Source organism: Mobula birostris, chromosome 4 (genome assembly GCF_030028105.1).
Source record: "Mobula birostris isolate sMobBir1 chromosome 4, sMobBir1.hap1, whole genome shotgun sequence".
In the NCBI taxonomy this organism is placed as follows: domain Eukaryota; kingdom Metazoa; phylum Chordata; class Chondrichthyes; order Myliobatiformes; family Myliobatidae; genus Mobula; species Mobula birostris.
Window position 1 is genome coordinate 191,838,211 of NC_092373.1, and position 20,929 is coordinate 191,859,139.

The following is a 20,929-nucleotide window of genomic DNA, read 5'->3' on the forward strand; positions in this document are numbered from 1 at the left end:
CCTGTTAAGCCTCTCTTTGTAGATGAGACGTTCCATCCCAGGAATTAGCTTGTTGAATCTCTTTTGGACTAACTTTGTGCTGCTATATCCTTTCTCTGGTAAGGAAACAAAAACTGGTTCCTTAAAGTTATTATAGCTGGGTGGTAATGGGGACAAGCTCCTACTACCTATTAAATGTTCCCAATGGCGTGCATCTCAAATAGCCTCTGAGAACCAAGTCCATCTCCCGTGCTTTACAAGTCATAGTCGTAGTCATACTTTATTGATCCCGGGGGAAATTGGTTTTTGTTACAGTTGCACCATAAATAATAAATAGTAAAATAGTAATAGAACCATAATAGCTAAATAGTAATATGTAAATTATGCCAGTAAATATGAAATAAGTCCAGGACCAGCCTATTGGCTCAGGGTGTCAGGCCCTCCAAGGGAGGAGTTGTAAAGTTTGATGGCCACAGGCAGGAATGACTTCCTATGACGCTCTGCACTGCATCTCGGTGGAATGAGTCTCCGGCTGAATGTACTCCTGTGCCCACCCAGTACATTATGTAGTGGATGGGAAACATTGACCAAGATGGCATGCAACTTAGACAGCATCCTCTTTTCAGACACCACCCTGAGAGAGTCCAGTTCCATCCCCACAACATCACTGGCCTTACAGATGAGTTTGTTGATTCTGTTGGTGTCTGTTACCCTCAGCCTGCTGCCCCAGCACACAACAGCAAACATGATAGCACTGGCCACCACAGACTCGTAGAACATCCTCAGCATCATCTGGCAGATGTTAAAGGACCTCAGTCTCCTCAGGAAATAGAGACAGCTCTGACCCTTCTTGTAGACAGCCTCAATGTTCTTGAACCAGTCCAGTTTATTGTCAATTCGTATCCCCAGGTATTTGTAATCCTCCACCATGTCCACACTGACCCCCTGGATGGAAACAGGGGCCACCGGTACCTTAGCTCTCCTCAGGTCTACCACCAGCTCCTTAGTGACTTAGTTACTAAACCTGGCAGAACCATTTTTACTGTCAGGAAAATGGACCTGGTTGGGTTACCAGCACCTTAAAACCAGGCACTTCAGGCAGACGGAGCTCATCAGCCATGGCAGCTCATCTAGGAGAAGGAAAACTCTGATCTCAAAACTCTTGCTGCCTTGCAGCCATACCCACTCATGGGGAAGGCATCGGGAGTAAACCTCGAGGGGAAAAATCTGGAGCTGGAGTCCCTAAGACAGTTCTACATTGAGTTCAATGCAGACTGGCAACTCCTGTGATATTTCTGGTACCAAGCTGTATTGGTCTCTGCTGTTGCTTTGGGTTCAACTTGAAGGAACCAGTTCTTGTCTTCTTACCAGAGAAATTATAGAGCAGCACAGAGTTTGTCCAAAAGAGATTCAGCAAGCTAATTCCTGGGATGAAACGTCTGGTCTATACAGAGAGGTTTAACCACTTGGGACTGTAGTTTTTGCAATTTAGAAAAATGGCAATCTTATTGGAACTTTTTGGATCCTAGGAGGCATAAAACAGAGGAGATGTTGAGAACACAAGAGATTCTGCAAATCCAGATCAACACACACAAAGTGCTGGAGGAACTCAGCAGGTCAGGCGGTATTCATGGAGATATGGAGACTACAGGTTTCCATTACTGTACTAGCCAGATTTGCTTACCTAGACAGTTTGGATGCAACATCTATGGTCAACTGTGACTGACAGAGGCCTCACTCACTCACTCAGATACAGACTGTGAGAGGGTATTCCAGATATGCCCTTATGACCAACATCCCCATACCATTGTAACAGAACTTCACTTTGTAAAACTCCAAACCCTTTGCAACAAGAACTCTAACCAACTCCCTCAATCCAGGCATTTGGAGGCACAAGGGAACTGCAGATGCTGGAATTGGTAGCAACAAACAAGAAGCTGAAAGAACCCGATGAGTGACATGGCATCTGTAGAAGGAAACTGCCAGTTGGTGTTTTGGTTCGAGATTCCTCATCTGAGTATTTGTATCTGTTGGCCCATGTTACTGTCCGTATGAGAGTCTGTAAGGATGTCTGCATCATCAGTGTCACTTGCTGCTCCACAGACTGTATTCTACTCCAGTTTGTCACCTCCATAAGGCCTGCCCTGAAGGAGACTGAAATAGAATTGCCTTCGGAAAGGGGTCAGTGCACATGCTCCTGTCTACGTCAAGTTGGTCTGAGTTCCTGGTTGGACCCGAAAATGCTACTCACAACCATGTTGATGTCACAACAAAGAAAACCTCCAACACCTCTACTTCCTCAAGAGGCTAAAAATGTTGACACGTCCAGCTTGTCTCTTGCTATTTTTTTTTTACTGATGCACCATAGAAAGCTTTTTTCTGGATATATAATGGTTTGGTGCGGCAACTGCTCTGTACGTGACTGCGAAAGACAGCAGCAAGTCAGCACAGAGACCAGCCTTCTCTCTACAGGCTGTCTATATTTCTCGTTGCCTCAGTAAAGCAGCCAGCATAATCAAGGACCACCCATCCTTCTCCCCTCTCCCACTGGGCAGAAAATACAAAAGCTTGAAAGCAAGTACCACCAGGCTCAAGAACAAAACCAGAATCAGGTTTAGATCACTGACACATGTCGTGAAAATTGGTGTTTTGTGATGCAGTACATAAAGCAACTACAAGATTAAATAAGAAATATATACAAACGTTATTTTTATAAATTTCAGTGGAATAGAAGACAGCTGTTTCCCCACTCTTGAACATACTACTTGTATGATAAGATGGATTTTTGGCCTTACAATCTACCTCATTATGCTCTGGCACTCTATCATTTATCTGCACTGCACTCTGTTGTTAGCTTTCACATTTGATTCTGCTTGGTTATTGTTTTACCCTACTCTATCTCCTCCATCCTGATCAAAAAGGCGCAACAGCGCCTTTATTTCCTGCAGAGCATGAAGAAAGCTCACCTCTGTCCCAGGATACTGACGGACTTTTGCCGCTGTACCATTGAGAGCATACTCACCAACTGCGTCTCAGTGTGGTATGGCAATCGTCCCGTATCGGACCGCAAAGCACTCCAGTGTGTGGTGAAAACTGCCCAGCGGATTATCGGCACCCAGTTGCCCACCATCGAGAACATCTACCATAAACGCTGCCTGGGCAGGGTGAAAAGCATTATCAAGGATGCATCTCACCCTAACCATGGAGTTTTTACTCTCCTCCCATCCGGTAGGTGCTACAGGAGCCTCCGCTCCCGCAGCAGCAGGCACAGGAAGAGCTTCTTCCCTGAAGCTGTGACACTGCTGAACCTCTCATCACAGCGCTAAGCAGTATTGTACCCACATTAGACTATCTCAGTATTTTTATATTTGTGTGTTGTAGCACTTTTTTTATTCGCAGTTATTTTGTAAATAACACTATTCTTTGCATTTCTGGTCAGATGCTAAATGCATTTCATCAGCTTTGTATCTGTACTCTGCACAATGACAATAAAGTTGAATCTAATCTAATCTACCCCAAAGTACTGTGTAATGATTTGGTCTGTATGAACAATACACAAGGCAAGTTTTTCACTATATGTTCATACATATGACAGTACCATTACTAAGAAGGTAATGGAGAGGACACTTTTGGGAAGGTACAAAACAACTCAATTCTGTCTGATGTGGAGGCCCTGAGAATGCAGCCTGGACAGAAATCTATCCAGCACCACCTGTCCAACCTATCCACCTGTACATCCCCTACAGAATGGGAGCAGAAGCAAATCATTCTTAGCACATAAGTAAAGAAAAAGAAAGTGAAAAGTAACACACACAAAATGCTGGATGAACCAGGTAGTTCAGTCTGGTGTCCTGATGAAGAATGTCCACGATTATTTCCCTCCATAGATGGTGCCTGGCCTGCTGAGTTCCTCCAGCATTTTGTGTGTGTTGCTTGGATTACCAGCAGCTGCAGGTTTTCTCCTGTTTGTGACATTTCCTGGAAGTCTGGCGTTAAGATAAGAACAGATATCCTTCTGAAAAATCACTAGTTTAAAATTTGAAACTTACTTCACTTAAAAAATCAAAACAGACAACAACAAAAAAATTTGATATTGAATCTGTAAAGCAGCACTCCAAAAACTGCCTAACCATAGGTACATGCTGTACGCCCATGTGGCTGAAGTGGGTATCGAACCCTCAACGCAAAGGTGGGTGGTGACGACCCCCCCCCGACAAGTGTCATCAACGCCAGGAGGCGCCGCACCCGCGCCGCACTCTGGGTAATGTAGTCCTGAATGCAAGAGATTCTGCAGATGCTGTAAATTTTGAGCATCACACAGAAAATGCTGGAGCGCCCCATTAGTCAGGCAGTGTCTATGGACGGGAATAAACAGTTCTGGTGAAAGGATCTCTGCCAGCTTGTTTTTTCACTCCACCATAGATTCTGTCTGACCTGCTGAGTTCCTTCGGCGCTCCCGCTGACGTCACTCCCCCTGTTCTCGCGAGAGGCGATACCGACCTACTGCGGTCGCCATGGTGCGGGGCTTCGTGCTGCTAACGCTCGGCCGCGGACGGACCCGGCTGCTCTACTCGCGGCTGTTCGGGCCCGAGGGACCGCCTGTCGAGCTCCCGGTTCCAGCCTCCAGTCGGGAAGCCGAGCTCGGGGCTCCAGTTTCCGACCAGGCCAGTTATGGCCTGCAGCGTGATAGGCTACGGGCGAAGGAACAGCTGATGGCCGTCGCCAGGTCAGGGACAGACAGGGGTCGGCGGGTGATTAGCGGACGCGGAGGGGGGGGGTGCGGTGGAGAAGCGGGGTGGTGCAGGGGTGGGTGTGTGATGGTGGTGGTTACGGCGTGAGGTAGAAGAAGGCGTTGGATTGGGTGGGATGGGTGAAGGGATTTGGGTGGGTGGAGGCGTTGGGAGAGATGGGTGATGAGGGTTGTGGTGGGTGGAGGAGGTTGGGAGTGCGGACTAGTGAGTGAGGCGAGCTGGTGGGGTTGGGGAGAGCTTGAGTACTTGGAGCAAGGTTTGAGGAGGGATAGTGGCAGAGTTCCGAGAGAGTGACAGAGCTGCTTTGTAAAACAGAGAGGCACAAGTGGAGGAGAATGGTGGTGGAGAGTGATGATAGCAGAGGTGAGTGACAAGTGGCATGATACAGGGGATGAGTAATATTTGGGGTGAATATCTGAAGTGTTGGTAGACTGAGGGGGTAGGAGGGTCAGAACTGAGCGGTAAGGAGCAGGTGTAGCAGAGCAAGGGCTGGGGTCGACTGCAGTTTGAGTTCTGGAGGAATGGATTGGGGGGATGAGGCAGAGGTGGGAGGAGGCAAAGATACAATGAGTGTGAACATTTGAGAAGTTAGGGAAAGGGACTACTAGTCTGGAATTTGAGGAAGAAGTGATATGAGCAGGCATCAATCAGAATGTGGCGCTTGGCCTCCATAGCTGCAGGTACATGGACCAGTGAAACTTAGACTGTGTATGCAGTAGAATAAAGTCACTGTGCCTTTTGATTTCAGGCAAGTGTCTTCCTCCTGTATTTTGGCTCGGCAGGCAGCAGATAAACCACTCCCTGACTCGGGGGCTGCACTGGGTGAGGAATCCATTGGGTTCCAGGAGCCGGATTTGGGTGTGTTCCGGCTCCCTGCTGGCGATATCTTCGCTGAAGAAACAACAGTTGTATGGATAGGAGTCCACCTCCTGGGCTTTGCCCTAATCTGTGATACCTACGAGAACCTTATGTTAGCGGAGAACACCCTGCGCCTGTTGGTTAGGTACTTTAAAGAGCATTTGAGACTGTTCAACCACAGTAATGACATTGTGCTGAAGACAGATCGAATTGAGGCAATCCTCAATACATTTCTACCTCATGGTCAACTGATGTTTCTTAACTGTTGCTTTATTCAGAGTTTGGAGAAGGAGCTCAATGCTTCCATGTTGAAGTAAGACTTAAGCAGAAGTCACTTAAGATGCTCAGCAGCAGCTCAGAGAGAACCAGTGTTCAAAGTTATGCCTACATTCATTCTGAACCTGAAAAAGATATATGGCCCAGGGCAACACATCTGATTCCAACCATATCCTGTTCCAGTTCAATAATTGCACCTTCTAACTGCAATCATCGTGTCGTGATAGGGGCCCTATCTAGAGCACAAAAACATTCTGGTGTAGTGGTTTTGTCTGAGAGATGAAGCAGCTGATGTTTTGCCGTGGATGCTCAGTGCAACAATTCAGGCTTCTTGTCTTTTAGTTAAAATATTAGGCTGAGGTCGTATCCACTCCAGGTGAAGGGTCCCAAAATAGCGACTGTCCATTTCCCTCCACATGTGCTGCCTGACTGCTGAATTCCTCCAGCATTATCTTTGCTGCTCACATCTGTCATATTCTGTAAGTGTAAAACATCCCATGATATTTTAATGAAACAAAGGGGAGGGGGTGACTTTGATTTTCTCTTAATTTGAATTTGAAATTGTGATCGTCTGTTCAAATTGGCTACTGCCCTTCTTGGAGCAATGAAGACATCCTTTATTGGTTGTAAAACTTTGGGACATTCTGAGGCTGTGACTGGTGCCACAGAAATGCAAGTCTTCTCTGTTTTGTCAGTGAAAAATGCAAAAAGATGTTCATATTTTAATGGCAAATTTCATATTGTATCTGTGCAGTCAGATAACAGTAAAATAAACAACTTTGTTTATTCAATTTTGAAAGCTCATGACTATATCAATGCAAAATCAAATAAAGGAAATGGAAGAATTATGGATTATTTAATGGATGCCTTTTATAAGCAAAACTTTGATTACACAGTAAGTGGTAGGGCCCTGGAGAGTGTGTGGAACAGAGAGGCCTAGGGGTACAGTTACATAGTTTCCTGAAACTGATGACATGGGTAGACAGAGTGGAGTGGTGAAGAAGGCATTTATCAGTCAGGATATTGACTACAAGGGTTGGGATGTCATATTGCATCTGTATACAGTATGTCGTATTGGAATATTGTGTGGAGTTCTGTTGTCTGTCTATAGCAGGGGTTCCCAAACTTTTTTATGCCATGGACCAATAGGATTAAGCAAAGGGTCTGTGGGCCCCAGGTTAGGAATCCCTGGTCTATAGTAAGGATATTATTAAGCTGTAAGGATTTGAGAAAAGATTCACAAGGATGGTACTGGGACTGAAGAGTAAGAGTTATAAGAAGAGGCTGGACAGAATTGGGACTTTTTTCTTTGGGGCACAGGAGACCTGAGGGGTGGGTGACCTTATAAAGGTATATAAAATCATTCAAGGCATAGATAAGGTGAATGGTTACAATCTTTTTTCCTGGAGTAGGGAGTCTAAAACTAGAAGGCATAGATTTAAAGTGAGAGGGGAAAGATTTAAAGGGGACCTGAAGGGAAACTTTTTCACAGAGAGTGATTGATGGGTATAGGGAACAAGCTGCCAGAGGTACTGTAGAAGTGCGCACAATTACAGTGTTTAAGAAAATTTGGACAGGTAGATGGATAAGAAATGTTTAGAGCAGTGCGGGTCAAATGAGCAAACGGGACAAGTTTGGGTAGACAACTTGGCTACCTTACATGAGTTGGGCCAAAGGCCTTGCTGCTGTGCTGTATAGCTCTGTGACTCTTAATTGAAGCTTTGTATAGGTAAGAAATAGAGGCTATGACAGCACCATGGAGCAGGAAAGTGTGTTCATGATGCTCTTGTACACCCTGGTCCACATTTGCCACGTCATTATGGATCTTAAACTCTTCTTCACTCCTCTTGCTGTGTGTCCTAAACACTTTTATTTGAAACGATGATGTGTTATTTTTTCACAAAATCAAATACATTTTAATTTCACTGTGCCGAGAGTAAAGAGTTACTTGGCTTTAATTCCAGCTGTTACGGATAATAAAGTAAATATTGTGTCCAAGAACCATCAGGTTTAGCACCTCAACCCAATGTGTATTCATTCATTTTGCAGAAGGCCTTTCATTTCCTCTTGCTGTATATACAACTCAGGAGGCTTAAACCACAAGGACCAATTTGGTGTAGAGAAATAAGAAATTCAGGGGATTGGGGGGTGGGGTGGTCACAGCTTGAGATGTTGGAACAAATAAAATTCGATAGAGATGGAGAGAAATTTGCTTTGACACATTTGATACCAGGAGGATGAAAATTAAGAGTCATTCATGAAATACAATGAAGGTATTGGAAATCTAGAAATCTTTTTCAAACAAAGCTGTGGCTTCCGCAGAAACTAACCACTCAGAACTGAGATCACGAGATCTGCAATTGCAATTAAGAGCAAGACTGGAAAAATTGTGGCTGAGATATTGACCAAGCACAGTGCATTTGAAGGGAGAAAAAGATTCAAGGGTTTGATGGCGATCTACCTATCCAACATCCCCTGATGAGATGTTAACCTGAAATGTTAATTCTGTTTCTAATCTGCCCCACAGATGCTGCCTCAGTTCAGGTGCACTTTCATATTTCGACTAGTGGCATTTTGAGCTTGGTTAGCGGTCAGTGATTTGACAGTGGGGATTTCAGATGTTTTTTTTTACTAAGCATCCTAATCTAGTAAAATTAAAACCAGCAGGAGATACATTGAATGCTCTGCAGACCACCAACCCAAGTGGCACTGGGGAAGTTTAAATTAAATGGCCACATGATTTGAGTCTCAATGGCCTGGAAGGCATTTAGGGCTAAGCAACATACAATCTGCTGGAGGAACTTGGCATCTGGTGGATGGGTGGGGGTGGGGGAAGGAATTGTAATTGTTTCCAGTTGAAACCTGGCATCAGGACTAATAATGGAGTCTGAGAGGAAGAAGTTTATCCTTGTGCTGAGAGTCAACCAGGCAAAAAATAATTACAAGTTGAACCTTAAAAATTATCATCTGTTGAAACCATAGAGAGGATGTTGCCAGGGAGTGTTGCATTGAAGTTATAAAATAATTTTCTATGTTGTGCCAGGGAGTTGTGGAGGGAAACAGATCTTTTGCCTTTGAGTTATGAGGAACAGCAAGAGAAGAAAATTCCAAGAGAGTGAGTGGTGATAACATACATAATGACATGATAATTGTAGGCTAGGATGTATCATTCCAGTGATGCGCTTCAGATATGGGCTGACTCCTGGGGAAACAGATGCAGGTTTGGCTTTTGCAGCTGTCATAACCAGCCAGTTGTTACATTGAGTCATCTACCTGCAATATTGACTTGTTTTATTTTTGAATGAATTATGAGTCTTATTCTTTTGGGTGCTGGGGACAGCCTCAGAATACGAGGACATCCCTTTAGAACAGATGAGAACTTTCTTAAGTCAGAGGGTGGTGAATCTGTGAAATTCATTGCCACATTTGACTGTGGAGGCCAAGTCATTGGGTATATTTAAAGCAAAGGTTGGTAGTTTCTTGATTAGTAGGGGTGTCAAAGGTTATGGGGAGAAGGTAGGAGAACGGGGTCGAGAAGGATAATAAATCTGTAATGATGAAGCGGCAGAGCAGACTTGCTGGGCTGGATGGCCTAATTCTGCTTCTATGTCTTGTGTTGTGTTATGGGTCGCTAAAATGAAAATCCAACATGGGGTTCAGACCCTTTGAATGACCTCTTCCCAAAATTGCTCAGCTTTGAATGTACCCAACTCTTGGAAAGCTCTGGGGTAACCAGTTCCATGTGGACTCAAATCTCTGTACATGCAGTTTGACTGTTAACACAGTGCAACTCCTACTAAAATGTATTGTGTGAAATGGAACTGGTTTTGCATATGACTGGAGAAAACACACCAGCAGTCGGAGGATTGAAAGAAGTGACGCACATGAACACCAATCACAAGTGACAAAGGTCTCAGTCGTGCTGTTGGTCAAATGTTTCTCAAGAATCTTGTGATACTCCAAAGGTAGTATAGTTGGAGCAGTAGACTTATGTACTGTACATGCATTACACTGAAGCCAAGTTTGTAACTATTTTCAAAAGGAATACTAGGGGATTTATCCCTGGAAGTCCTGGTTTGAGACATCACATTGCTACCTGTGGGAGCCAGTTAAGTAGAAATATACTGCTGCGTCTCCTGCATTACAACAGTATCTACATTTCAGGAGGTTGATACCAAAGCAACCTGAGATATATTTTAGTTTATGAAATGTGCTATGTAACTGTTTGTCTTGGGCATATATAGTATATATTACATTGTGCAAAGAATGACAGAGCTTTTAGAAGCAGTAGCAATAAAGGTCTTCAATACAGCTACTTCAAAAGCCTTCTCATTGTTTACATTCTGTGTCTTGGATGTACTATGGCACAAGAATCCGAAATTCTCACCGCCAACTTCCTAGGTTGGCAGAATAAACAATGAAACTAACTGAAGTGATGTAAGTTTAGAGACACATTTCTATTGTAACTTTTTTAAAAATCCATTAAAAGGCATTAAATGCATGGAAAATGGAGATGTTACCCCATACCGGTGACAAGTTGGTATTCAATTAAAACTGGACCACCCTCTTGAGTGAATAGATTTATGCTGACGAGGTTATTTGGCTTGGGAGTGTTCCAATACTAATGAAAGTTGCCACCAGGGGTCAGTGTGCATCCACAAATGGCAAACGATGGAAAATTTGAAAATTGTTTTAATTAAAACATTCAGATCCTACTTGGTTGTAAATTCCAGTATTGAGATTGGCTATGAAACATTTAAGTTAATTAGGTTGTGGAAATATTTATGGTAAAAATGATTAAAACACACAATATTCAGCCATTAGTATTAATCTGATGATTTATTCTGGAATTCTGATTCAAACCTGAGGGGATCCAGTAATGTGCATCACATTTGGTTGGATCGGGTATCAAGATAATATTACATTCTCTTTAAGAAGGATTTAGCTAGTTCTTTATAAATAAATGTACCAGGTCCTGTTAAACAGTCTGTGCCTATTGCAAAATCCATCTCCCACCCCCCCCCCACCCCATCCTCACCACATTCTGCAGAGGTTGTATCGAGAGCATCCTGAGCAGCTGCATCACGGCCTAGTTCGGAAATTGCACCATCTCGGATCGCAAGACCCTGCAGCGGATAGTGAGGTCAGCTGAGCAGATCATCGAGGTCTCTCTTCCCGCCATCACAGACATTTACACCACACGCTGCATCCGCAAAGCAAACAGCATTATGAAGGACCACACGCACCCCTCATATAAACTCTTCTCCCTCCTGCCATCTGGCAAAAGGCACCGAAGCATTTGGGCTCTCACGACCAGGCTATGTAACAGGTTCTTCCCCCAAGCCATCAAACTCCTCAATACCCAGAGCCTGGTTTGACACCAACCTACTATACCCTCTACTGTGCCTACTGTCTTGTTTATTATTTATTATTATTTATTGTAGTGCCTGCACTGTTTTGTGCACTTTATGCAGTCCTGGATAGGTCTGTAGTCTAGTGTAGTTTTTGTGTTTTTTCTTACGTAGTTCAATGTAGTTTTTGTATTGTTTCATATAGCAGCATGGTCCTGGAAAACGTTATCTCATTTTTACTATGTTCTGTAACAGCAGTTATGGCTGAAATGACAATAAGAAGTGACTTGACTTGACTTAACTTGATATGTTTCACATTAAGTGTAACACTGTTAAGTGTTGGAGTTAGAATGGTAGGCTTAAGTTTTAGTTTGGAATTGGAGACTATTGGCAAGATAGCATGGAAACAGGCTCTTTGGCCTTACTGATCCCATGAAGTCATGCATCCATGAACTAGACTGAATCCAGCAGTGTTTTTATTGTGAAATGGAATTTCATTAACAAAGAAATTCAGCTATATGTCCTTTCTTTCCTCCCTTATCTCAGTTGCTGCTGGTTAACGTGGCTAGATGGCAGATCAAAACCACAATGCTGCGTGGGCTGTTTAGAGCCGTAGGTGGCAGCAGGTTAAGGGGTTGTGAATGGTTTATTATCATCACATGGACAGAGATGCATGTTTTTTGTTTGTGGGCCATCCGGGCAGATCATACTGTACATAAGTACGTTGCGGCAGTGAAAAAAGCAGAATGTACTGTTGCGGTTACAGGGAAAGTGCAGTGTAGGTAGACAAATAAGTCGCAAGTGCAATAATGAAGTAAATATAAAGTTTAATAATTAATTTTATAGTTTATATGAGTTGTGTTTGAGAGTCTGATAACAGGAGGATAGAAGAGTCAGGTTGTATATGTTCTCAAACTTTTGTATCTTCTATGTGATAGGGTGGGAAAAGAGAAAAGAAGATGGGGTGGGAGGGGTCTTTGATTATATTGGTTGCTTTCCTGAGGCAGTGGGAAGTGTCAATGGAATAAATAACAGAGGGAAGGCAAGTATACATGAAAGACTGTACTGCACTCAAAACACCCTGCAATTTCTTGGGTAGAGTAGTTGCCATACCAAGCTGCAATACATCTGGAGAGGATGCTTTCTATAGAAATTGGTGCAATGACTTGGTATGCACTGTCCTCAATGACACAGCAGAGTAAATGCCACAAGTCTGCTTTTAACTATTCGCCCATCTTTCTTCATCCACGTAGAAGAACGATCTTCATTCACTGATAATTGTTCACAATCTGCTTTATTCCCCATTCAGCAGAGTCAAAGTTGAGTTTAGACAAGTATATTTATGCACATGTGCAATGAAAAACTGACTAGCAGCGACATCACTGGTGCAGTGACACAGCATTCACGAGTACAACAACTTATACAAGAATGAAATTAGAGTAATAACAAAACACATTGTATTGTACTGCTAGTAGTCATAATGTTGCTGTAATGAGGTGTTAAATACGGCTTCACAGATTCGTTCAAGAACAAAATGGTTGAAGGGAAATGGCTGTTCTTGACCCTGGTGTTGGGGGACCTCAGGCTGCTGTAGCTGCAACAAGATGGCATGAACCAGATGGTGGGGACTGTTGATAACAGAAGTTGCCCTCTTAAGGCAGTGCCTCATGTAGATACTACTGATGGTGGGGAGGGCTGAGTCCATTACTCTCTGCACCTTTTGAGTTCCTGCACATTGGAATTGCTGCACCAGACTACTTGAATGAGGTTGGAGGCGATATCAGATGCATGGCAACTCTGGCAGGGATTGCAAGACATTACCTCCTACAAAGTGAAATCCAACAGTATGAATGGCAGCGATGCTTCACTACCAGATGAACTCAATGCCTTCTATGCACGTTTTGAAAGGGAGAATACAACTACAGCTGTGAAGATCCCTGCTGCACCTGATGACCCATGATCTCCGTCTCAGAGGCCGATGTTAGACTGTCTTTAAAAAGAATGAACCCTCATAAGGGAGAAGGTCCTGATGAAGTACCTGGTAAGGCTCTGAAAACCTGTGCCAACCAACTAGCAGGAGTATTAAGGACATTTTCAACCTCTTACTGCTATGGACAGAAGTTCCCACTTGCTTCAAAAAGGCAACAATTATACCAGTGCCAAAGAAGAATAATATGGGCTGCCCTAACGGCTATCACCCGGTAGCGCTCACATCGAGAGAGATGAAATACTTTGAGAGGTTAGTTATACTGAACTCCTGCCTCAGCAAGGACCTGGACCCATTGCAATTTGCCTATCGTCACAAAAGGTCAATGGCAGATGCAATCTCCATGGCTCTTCACATGGATTTAGACCACCTAGAGACAACACAAACACCTACGTCAGGATGCTGTTCATCGACTATAGCTCAGCATTTAATACCATCATTCCCACAATCCTGATTGAGAAGTTGCAGAACCTGGCCCTCTGTACCTCCGTCTGTAATTGGATCCTCAACTCCCTAACAGGAAGACCACAGTCTGTGCGGATTGGTGGTAACATATCCTCTTCTCTGACGATCAACACTGGCGCACTTCAGGGGTTTGTACTTAGCCCACCGCTCTACTCTCTGTATGCACATGGCTCTGTAGCTAGGCATAACTCAAATACCACCTACAAATTTGCTGATGATACAACCATTCTTGCTAGAATCTCAGGTGGTGATGAGAGGGCATACAAGAGTGAGATATGTCAACTAGTGGAATAGTGCCGCAGCAATATCCTGGCACTCAACATCAGTAAGACGAAAGAGCTGATTGTGGACTTCAGGAAGGGTAAGGTGAAGGAACATATACAATCTTCATAGAGGGATCAGTAGCTTCAAGTTCCTGGGTGTCAAGATCTCTGAGGATCTAACCTGGTCCCAACACATCGATGTAATTATAAAGAAGGCAAGACAGCGGCTATAGAAACATAGAAAACCTACAGCACAATACAGGCCCGTTGGCCCACAAAGCTGTGCCAAACAAGTCCCTATCTTAGAACTACCCAGGCTTTACCCATAGCCCTCTATTTTTCTAAGCTCCATGTAGCCATCCAAGAGTCTCTTAAAAGAACCTATTGCTTCTGCTTCCACCACTGCCGCCGGCAGCCCATTCCACACACTCACCACTCTCTGCATAAAAAAACTTACCCCTGACATCTCCTCTGTACCTACTTCCAAGCACCTTAAAACTATGTCCTCTCACGCTAGTCATTTCAGCTCCGAGGAAAAGCCTCTGACTATCCACACGATCAATGCCTCTCATTATCTTGAACACCTCTATCAGGTCACCTCTCATCCTCTGTCACTCCAAGGAGAAAAGGCCAATTTCACTCAACCTATTCTCATAAGGCATGCTCCCCAATACAGGCAACATCCTTGTAAATCTCCCCTGCACTCTTTCTATGGTTTCCACATCCTTTCTGTAGTGAGGCAACCAGAATTGAGCACAGTACTCCAAGTGGTGTCTGACTACAGTCCTATATAGCTGCAACATTATCTCTCGGCTCTTAAACTCAATCCCACAATTGATGAAGGCCAATGTATCGTGTGACTTCTTAACCACAGAGTCAGGCTACATAGCTGCTTTGAGTGTCCTATGGACTTGGACCACAAAATCCGTCTGATCCTCCACACTGCCAAGAGTCTTACCATTGATGCTATATTCTGCCATCATATTTGACCTACCAAAATGAACCACCTCACACTTATCTGGGTTGAACTCCATCTGCCACTTCTCAGCCCAGTTTTGCATCCTATCAATATCCCATTGTAACCTCTGACAGCCCTCCACACTATCCACAACACCCCCAACCTTTGTGTCATCAGCAAATTTACTAACCCATCCCTCCACTTCCTCATCCAGGTCATTTGTAAAAATCACAAAGAGGATGGGTCCCAGAACAGATCCCTGAAGCACACAACTGGTCACTGGCTTCCATGCAGAATATGACTCCATGCCTTCTGTGGGCAAGCCAGTTCTGGATCCACAAAGAAATGGCCCCTTGGATCCCATGCCTCCTTACTTTCTCAATAAGCCTTGCATGGGGAAACTTAGTAAATGCCCTGCTAAAATCCATATACACTACATCTATGCCTCTACCTTCATCAGTGTGTTTAGTCACATCCTCAAAAAGTTCAATCAGGCTCAAAAGGCATGAACTGCCTTTGACAAAGCCATGCTGACTATTCCTAATCATATTATGCCTCTCAATTACTTTATTAGGAGTTTGAAGCGATTTGGCATGTCAGCAAATACACTCAAAAACTTCTACAGTTGTACTGTGGAGAGCATTCTGACAGGCTGCATCACTGTCTGGTATGGAGGGGCTACTGCACAGGATCAAAAAAAACTGCAGTAAAACGTTGTAAATCTAGTCAGCTCCATCTTGGGCACTAGCCTCCAAAGTACCCAAGACATCTTTAGGGAGCGGTGTCTCAGAAAGGCAGCGTTCATTATTAAAGCCCTCCAGCACCCAGGGCGTGCCCTTTTCTCACTGTTACCATCAGGCAGGAGGTACAGAAGCCTGAAGGCACACATTCAGCGATTTAGGAACAGCTTCTTCACCTCTGCCATCCGATTCCTGAATGGAATTTGAAGCTTTGGACACTACCTCACTTTTTTAATATACAGTATTTCTGTTTTTGCACATTTTAAAATAATCTATTCAATATATGTAATTGATTTACTTGTTTATTTATTATATTTTATTTTATTTATTTTTTTCTCTCTCTGCTAGATTATGTATTGCATTGAACTGCTGCTGCTAAGTTAACAAATTTAAAGTCACATGCCAGTGATAATAAACCTGATTCTGATTCTGATGGAGCCAGTCAAGATACTTTAACAAATAGTGAAAGTAGTCTCACCATCACTGAATACACTGTTAGAATTACCCAGTATCCACAAAAGTTTCAAATTCTCCAGATAAAAGCACAATACTGGATGTATAAAGCAAAACATAGTAAGTACTGGAACCACATAACATATCATGTGAAGACCAAGTCATTGGGTATATTTAAAGTGGAGGTTGACGGGTTCTTCATTAGTAAGGGCGTGAAAGGTTACAAGGAGAAGACAGGACAATGGGTTTGAGAGGGATATTAAATCAGCCATGATTGAATGTGCAGAAGACTTGATGGGCTGAATGGCCTAATTCTGTCCCTATGTGTTATGGTCTTGTGAGATAAAATGGAGCCCCAATCTTTTCCAGGAGAGAGGAAAAAACAACTTCTGACTTTGCAATCGGAAAGCAACGACGAGCAAATTTCTCCTGATTCCTGCTGAATTTAATGGTGGAACTTACTGCTTTAGTTTAGAACATAGAACAGTGCAGCACTGGAATCTGCCCTTCAGCCCTCAGTTTTGTACCAAGCTAATTAATCTAATGACACCTGATTGACCATGATTTCTAAGTGCTAGCTACACAGCTCCAGCCTTTGGGTCTGCAGATACAAGTGCAGCTTGCAGCCTCATGCCTGGTTTATGTTTGGGTGACCTGGTGATAGCAAGGAAGTCCCCTGAGATCCGGTCTTTATCATGGATTATTCGACTCTCCAAGTCAGATCCAGATAATTCTCAAGCTGCACATTTCATGCACCTGCTGAGAGTTTCTAGCATTATTGAGCTTTTCTTCATAACCATGACCTCTTATCACTGGCATGAACCTTTGCCCTTCTTGTCTCATTATGAATGAATTAAGGCCACATAGTAATCAGAAGACATTCAGTATCTCAAACCTGTTTATCATCTTGCAAATTATCCTGGGCTTAGCCTCCATTCACTGGCATTGGCTCCAAATCCTTTAAATGTTTTTCCAAACAATAATGGGTAAATTTCTGCCATGCTTGACTAACTGGTGCTTCATATAAATTCAGCATTGCTTTCTTAATAGTTCATTCAGTTCCTCCTGTGTTTAAATCTCCAAGCCCCATTTGCCTTTTGAGATTCTCTTCCATCTGCACAGAGGTCATCATGGCTGCATCGGGATAACTTCCTTTGTGTGATGTTTCCATCCAAACCTTAAAAAGCATTCAAATGGGCTTTCTGAATTAATTTATGCTGTCCCTGCACATAATGAGGGTTAAGTATCATCACAGATGTTCTGCCAGTTCCTTTGGGTTTGATAACAGATGTTAATCAAGGCTGCATTTAGTACTTAATTGGCAGCTCAGTGTACACATCACTGCTTTGCTCTCAAGTCTCGATTAAAGGTTGTGTTCATTTGAGGCATTGTGTGTTCAGTCCTTTTGAGAATCTGGTTCTTTGGTCGATGTTGCCATCAGATCCTTCTGGAACACATCTATTCAAGGTAAACAGAAGTGTCCTTGAAAAACCACAACATCGCCACTCAGAACCAAGGAGTCTCTTTACAAACAGTCAAGCCATCTGTAGCAGTGAGATAGAAGGTCATCGATAATGCTCTCCAAAATGGTGGCTGATGGCCTACCCTTGATATCAAAGTTATTACCATCACAAAGTTTTCCATCATCCACATATTCTAGTGTCATCAGTGGCAAGAGACTCAACTAGGCCAATGGTTTAACTACCATTGTCACACCAGCAGGCCATTGGATATGCTGTGGTGCATTCTGACAGGCTGCATTATTGCTTGGTGTGGAAACTCCAACGTACAGGATTGCAAGAGGCTGCAGAGGATTGTAGACCCAACCGGCTTCATCATGGGCACTACTTTCCACACCATCAAGGACATCTTCAGGAAGTGGTGCCTCAAGGAAGCAGCATCGATCACTATGTACCTCACATCCAGCATCTCTGTTTCATTGCTGTCATTGTAGAAGAAGCGCAGGAGCCTGAAGACCCACACTCAATGATTTAGAAACAGCATATTCTCTGCCATCAGAATTCTGAAATGTCCACGAATCCACTACCTCACTGCTGTATCTTTGCATGTTACTGTTGATGCAACACAACAAATATAAGTCAGTGATTATAAATGTGATTCTGATTTTGAGTGACTCATTTCCTGAACATGACAGAGCCTTTTCATCATCCAGGAAACTTGATCTGCATTCTTTCCAGCTACAGAACAACAAACATAGGTACAAGAGGAGTTAATTCTATCTCTTTCTTTTGTTCCACCATCTGGTAGTATCATGGCTGATCTGATCTACATGAACCACTGTTGTTGGAAAGCAGCAACCATAATCAGAAATCCTCACCACCCAGGTCATGCTTTTCCCTGGCTACTACCATTAGGTTGAAGATACAAGAGCCTTGGGCCTCGTAGCACCAGGTTCAAGAACAGTTACTACATCTCAGTCATCAGGCTCTTGAACAAATGGGGATAATACCCTCACTTGCCCATCCATTGACATATTCCCACAACCAATGATCTCACTTTAAGGACTCTTTTTCTTGTTATTTCATGTTCTTGTTATTTATTGCTATTTATTTATATTTGCATTTGCACAGTTTGTTGTCTTCTGCACGCTACTTGATCTTTCATTGATCCAGTTATAGTTATTATTCTATAGATTTGCTGAGTATGCCCGCAAGAAAATGAATCCCAGGGTTGTATGTGGCAACATATATGTACTCTGATAATAAAGTTTACTTTGAACTTTGCTATTTCTTGTCTCCTATCCCTGACCCATAGCAATCAGTGTGCCTTTGAGAACACTTAGTTTTTCCAAATCAGAAGCCCTGGTTATACCAAGAGAGTTGTAGTTTGCTGCAAATTAGATCTGGGGCATTTAAGACCACCAATCCAGAACTCTGCAAGAAGTCCAGGTGCAACTTACAGAAGGCTAATGTGAGAGAAAAGAGGAAATTCTGTGTGAAATTAATGACATGCTAACCAAGACCATTTATAAATTTGCAGATGGCACCACTGTTGGCAAAATCTCAAACGCCAACAAGGTGACAGACAGCAGTGAGTTAGATTGGCTGGTTGACTGATGTAACAGGAACAACCTTACACTCAACGTCAATAAGACTACAAAGAATTTATTGTGGAGTTCAGGAAGGGGAAGTTGGGAGAACACATTCCAGTTCTTATAAAGGAATAACCAATGGAAAGGTGAGTAGCATTATGTTCCTGGGTGTCAACATCTTCAGGGATCTGTCCTGGGCCCAACATATTGATGCAATCAACAATAAGGCACACCAATAGCTTTTTGTTAAGCGCTTGAGGAGAGTTGGTACGTCACCAAAGACTCTTACAAATTTCTATAGATGTTTAATGAAGGGCATTCTGATTAGTTGCATCATAGCCTGGTATGGAGGCTCCAACGTACAGGATCACAAGAGACTGCAGAGGATTGTAGATTAGCCAGGTTAGTATAAATCTCTCCACCAATGAGGACATCAATGTTGCCTCAAGAAGACGGCACCCACTATTAAGGCCCCTGACCATCCAAGATATTCCTTCTTCTCACTCAGGGAGGAGGTACAGGAAGTTGAACATCCACACTCACTGGCTCAAGAACAGCCTCGTCCCCTCCATCATCAGATCTCTAAACAGTCCATGAACCCATGAATACTACCTCACTATTTCTTTCTTTTGCGCTATTTATTTATTTTGTAATTTCTGGTAATTTTGCTTTTGAACTTTTCTGCTGTTGCAAAACAACATATTTCACATCATATACAGTAAGACAGTGATAATAAACCTGATTCTGAAATGTGAGGATAAAATGTGATTTGTAAAGGGTTAGTGTAAATGAGTGTATGATGTTCAGCATGAACTAAATAGACCAAAGATCCTGCCTCTGTGCCTTGCGACTACGACTCTTTGAGGGTTTGGTCTAATTTTACATTCTGTCCCTGGTTCAAGGATGCCGGGTGGTGGCGTAGTGGCATCAGCACTGGACTTCAGAGTGAAGGCTCCCAAGTTTGAATCCAGCCGGCTCCCTTGCACGCTTTCCATCCGTGCTGGGTTGAGTGTTGAGCTAGCAACTCGGCCTCATAAAAATAAGAAAGCCTGCTAAAAAAAACGTCATGGTGGCGTCCCAAAAACTCCACTGGGAGTTAAGGGCTTTCTTCTTCATCTTCTACTGGTCCAAGGCTCTCCAACCTGAAGAAATTGACTTTTGCTATTGGTCCTATCAGTTCCACTTAATATGTTGAGCACTTCCACTGCTTAATTCAAGGGAAAATTTCACCTTCCTTTTCAATTTACCTCCCTGTACTGTTTAGGTAAAGGTACACCGTTCACAATCGAAGGGATTAAGGGGCTTGTTTTGATATTTACGTTGAAAGATAACAACTGTTCATTGTAGCTCTGCCTCAGTATGACACTGGTGCTTGAAATAATTTTTATATAGTCTCTGGTGTGGGTCAAGAATCCACACGCAGAAGTAAGCATGCTGGTAACTAATGGCCGCACAAGACATTACAGATGCTGGAATCAGGGGCCAAAAAAAATAGGTCGAGCAGCATCTTCAGGAGGAGAGGAATTGTCGATGTTTCAGGTTGGGTCCTGATGCACGGTCTCAACCCGAATCCTCAATAATTCCTCTCCCCACTCCCTCTAGATGCTGCTCAACTTGGTATCTTTTTTAGCCCAGTTTAATACATAGAATGTTACAATTTTTTATTATCTGCTAATATTATTGTGTTAATATTGTTTTACGTACTGTATAGGGCATATGCACTGTGATTTGCACCTTGGTTCCATAGAAATGGTGTTTTGGTTAGCTGTATATATATGTATGGTTGCATGACGATA

The 20,929-nt window shown here is 43.2% G+C and overlaps 1 protein-coding gene across 1 annotated transcript; it reads left to right on the forward strand.

The window, feature by feature from the left end:
• The first annotated feature begins 4,469 nt into the window (after positions 1-4,469).
• On the forward strand, positions 4,470-6,655 carry ap5s1 (adaptor related protein complex 5 subunit sigma 1). The gene is made up of 2 exons (XM_072254809.1): positions 4,470-4,705; positions 5,479-6,655. The coding sequence occupies exons 1-2, from the start codon at positions 4,494-4,496 to the stop codon at positions 5,903-5,905; spliced, it is 639 nt and encodes a 212-aa protein (XP_072110910.1). The 5' UTR covers positions 4,470-4,493; the 3' UTR covers positions 5,906-6,655.
• Positions 6,656-20,929: the final 14,274 nt, after the last annotated feature.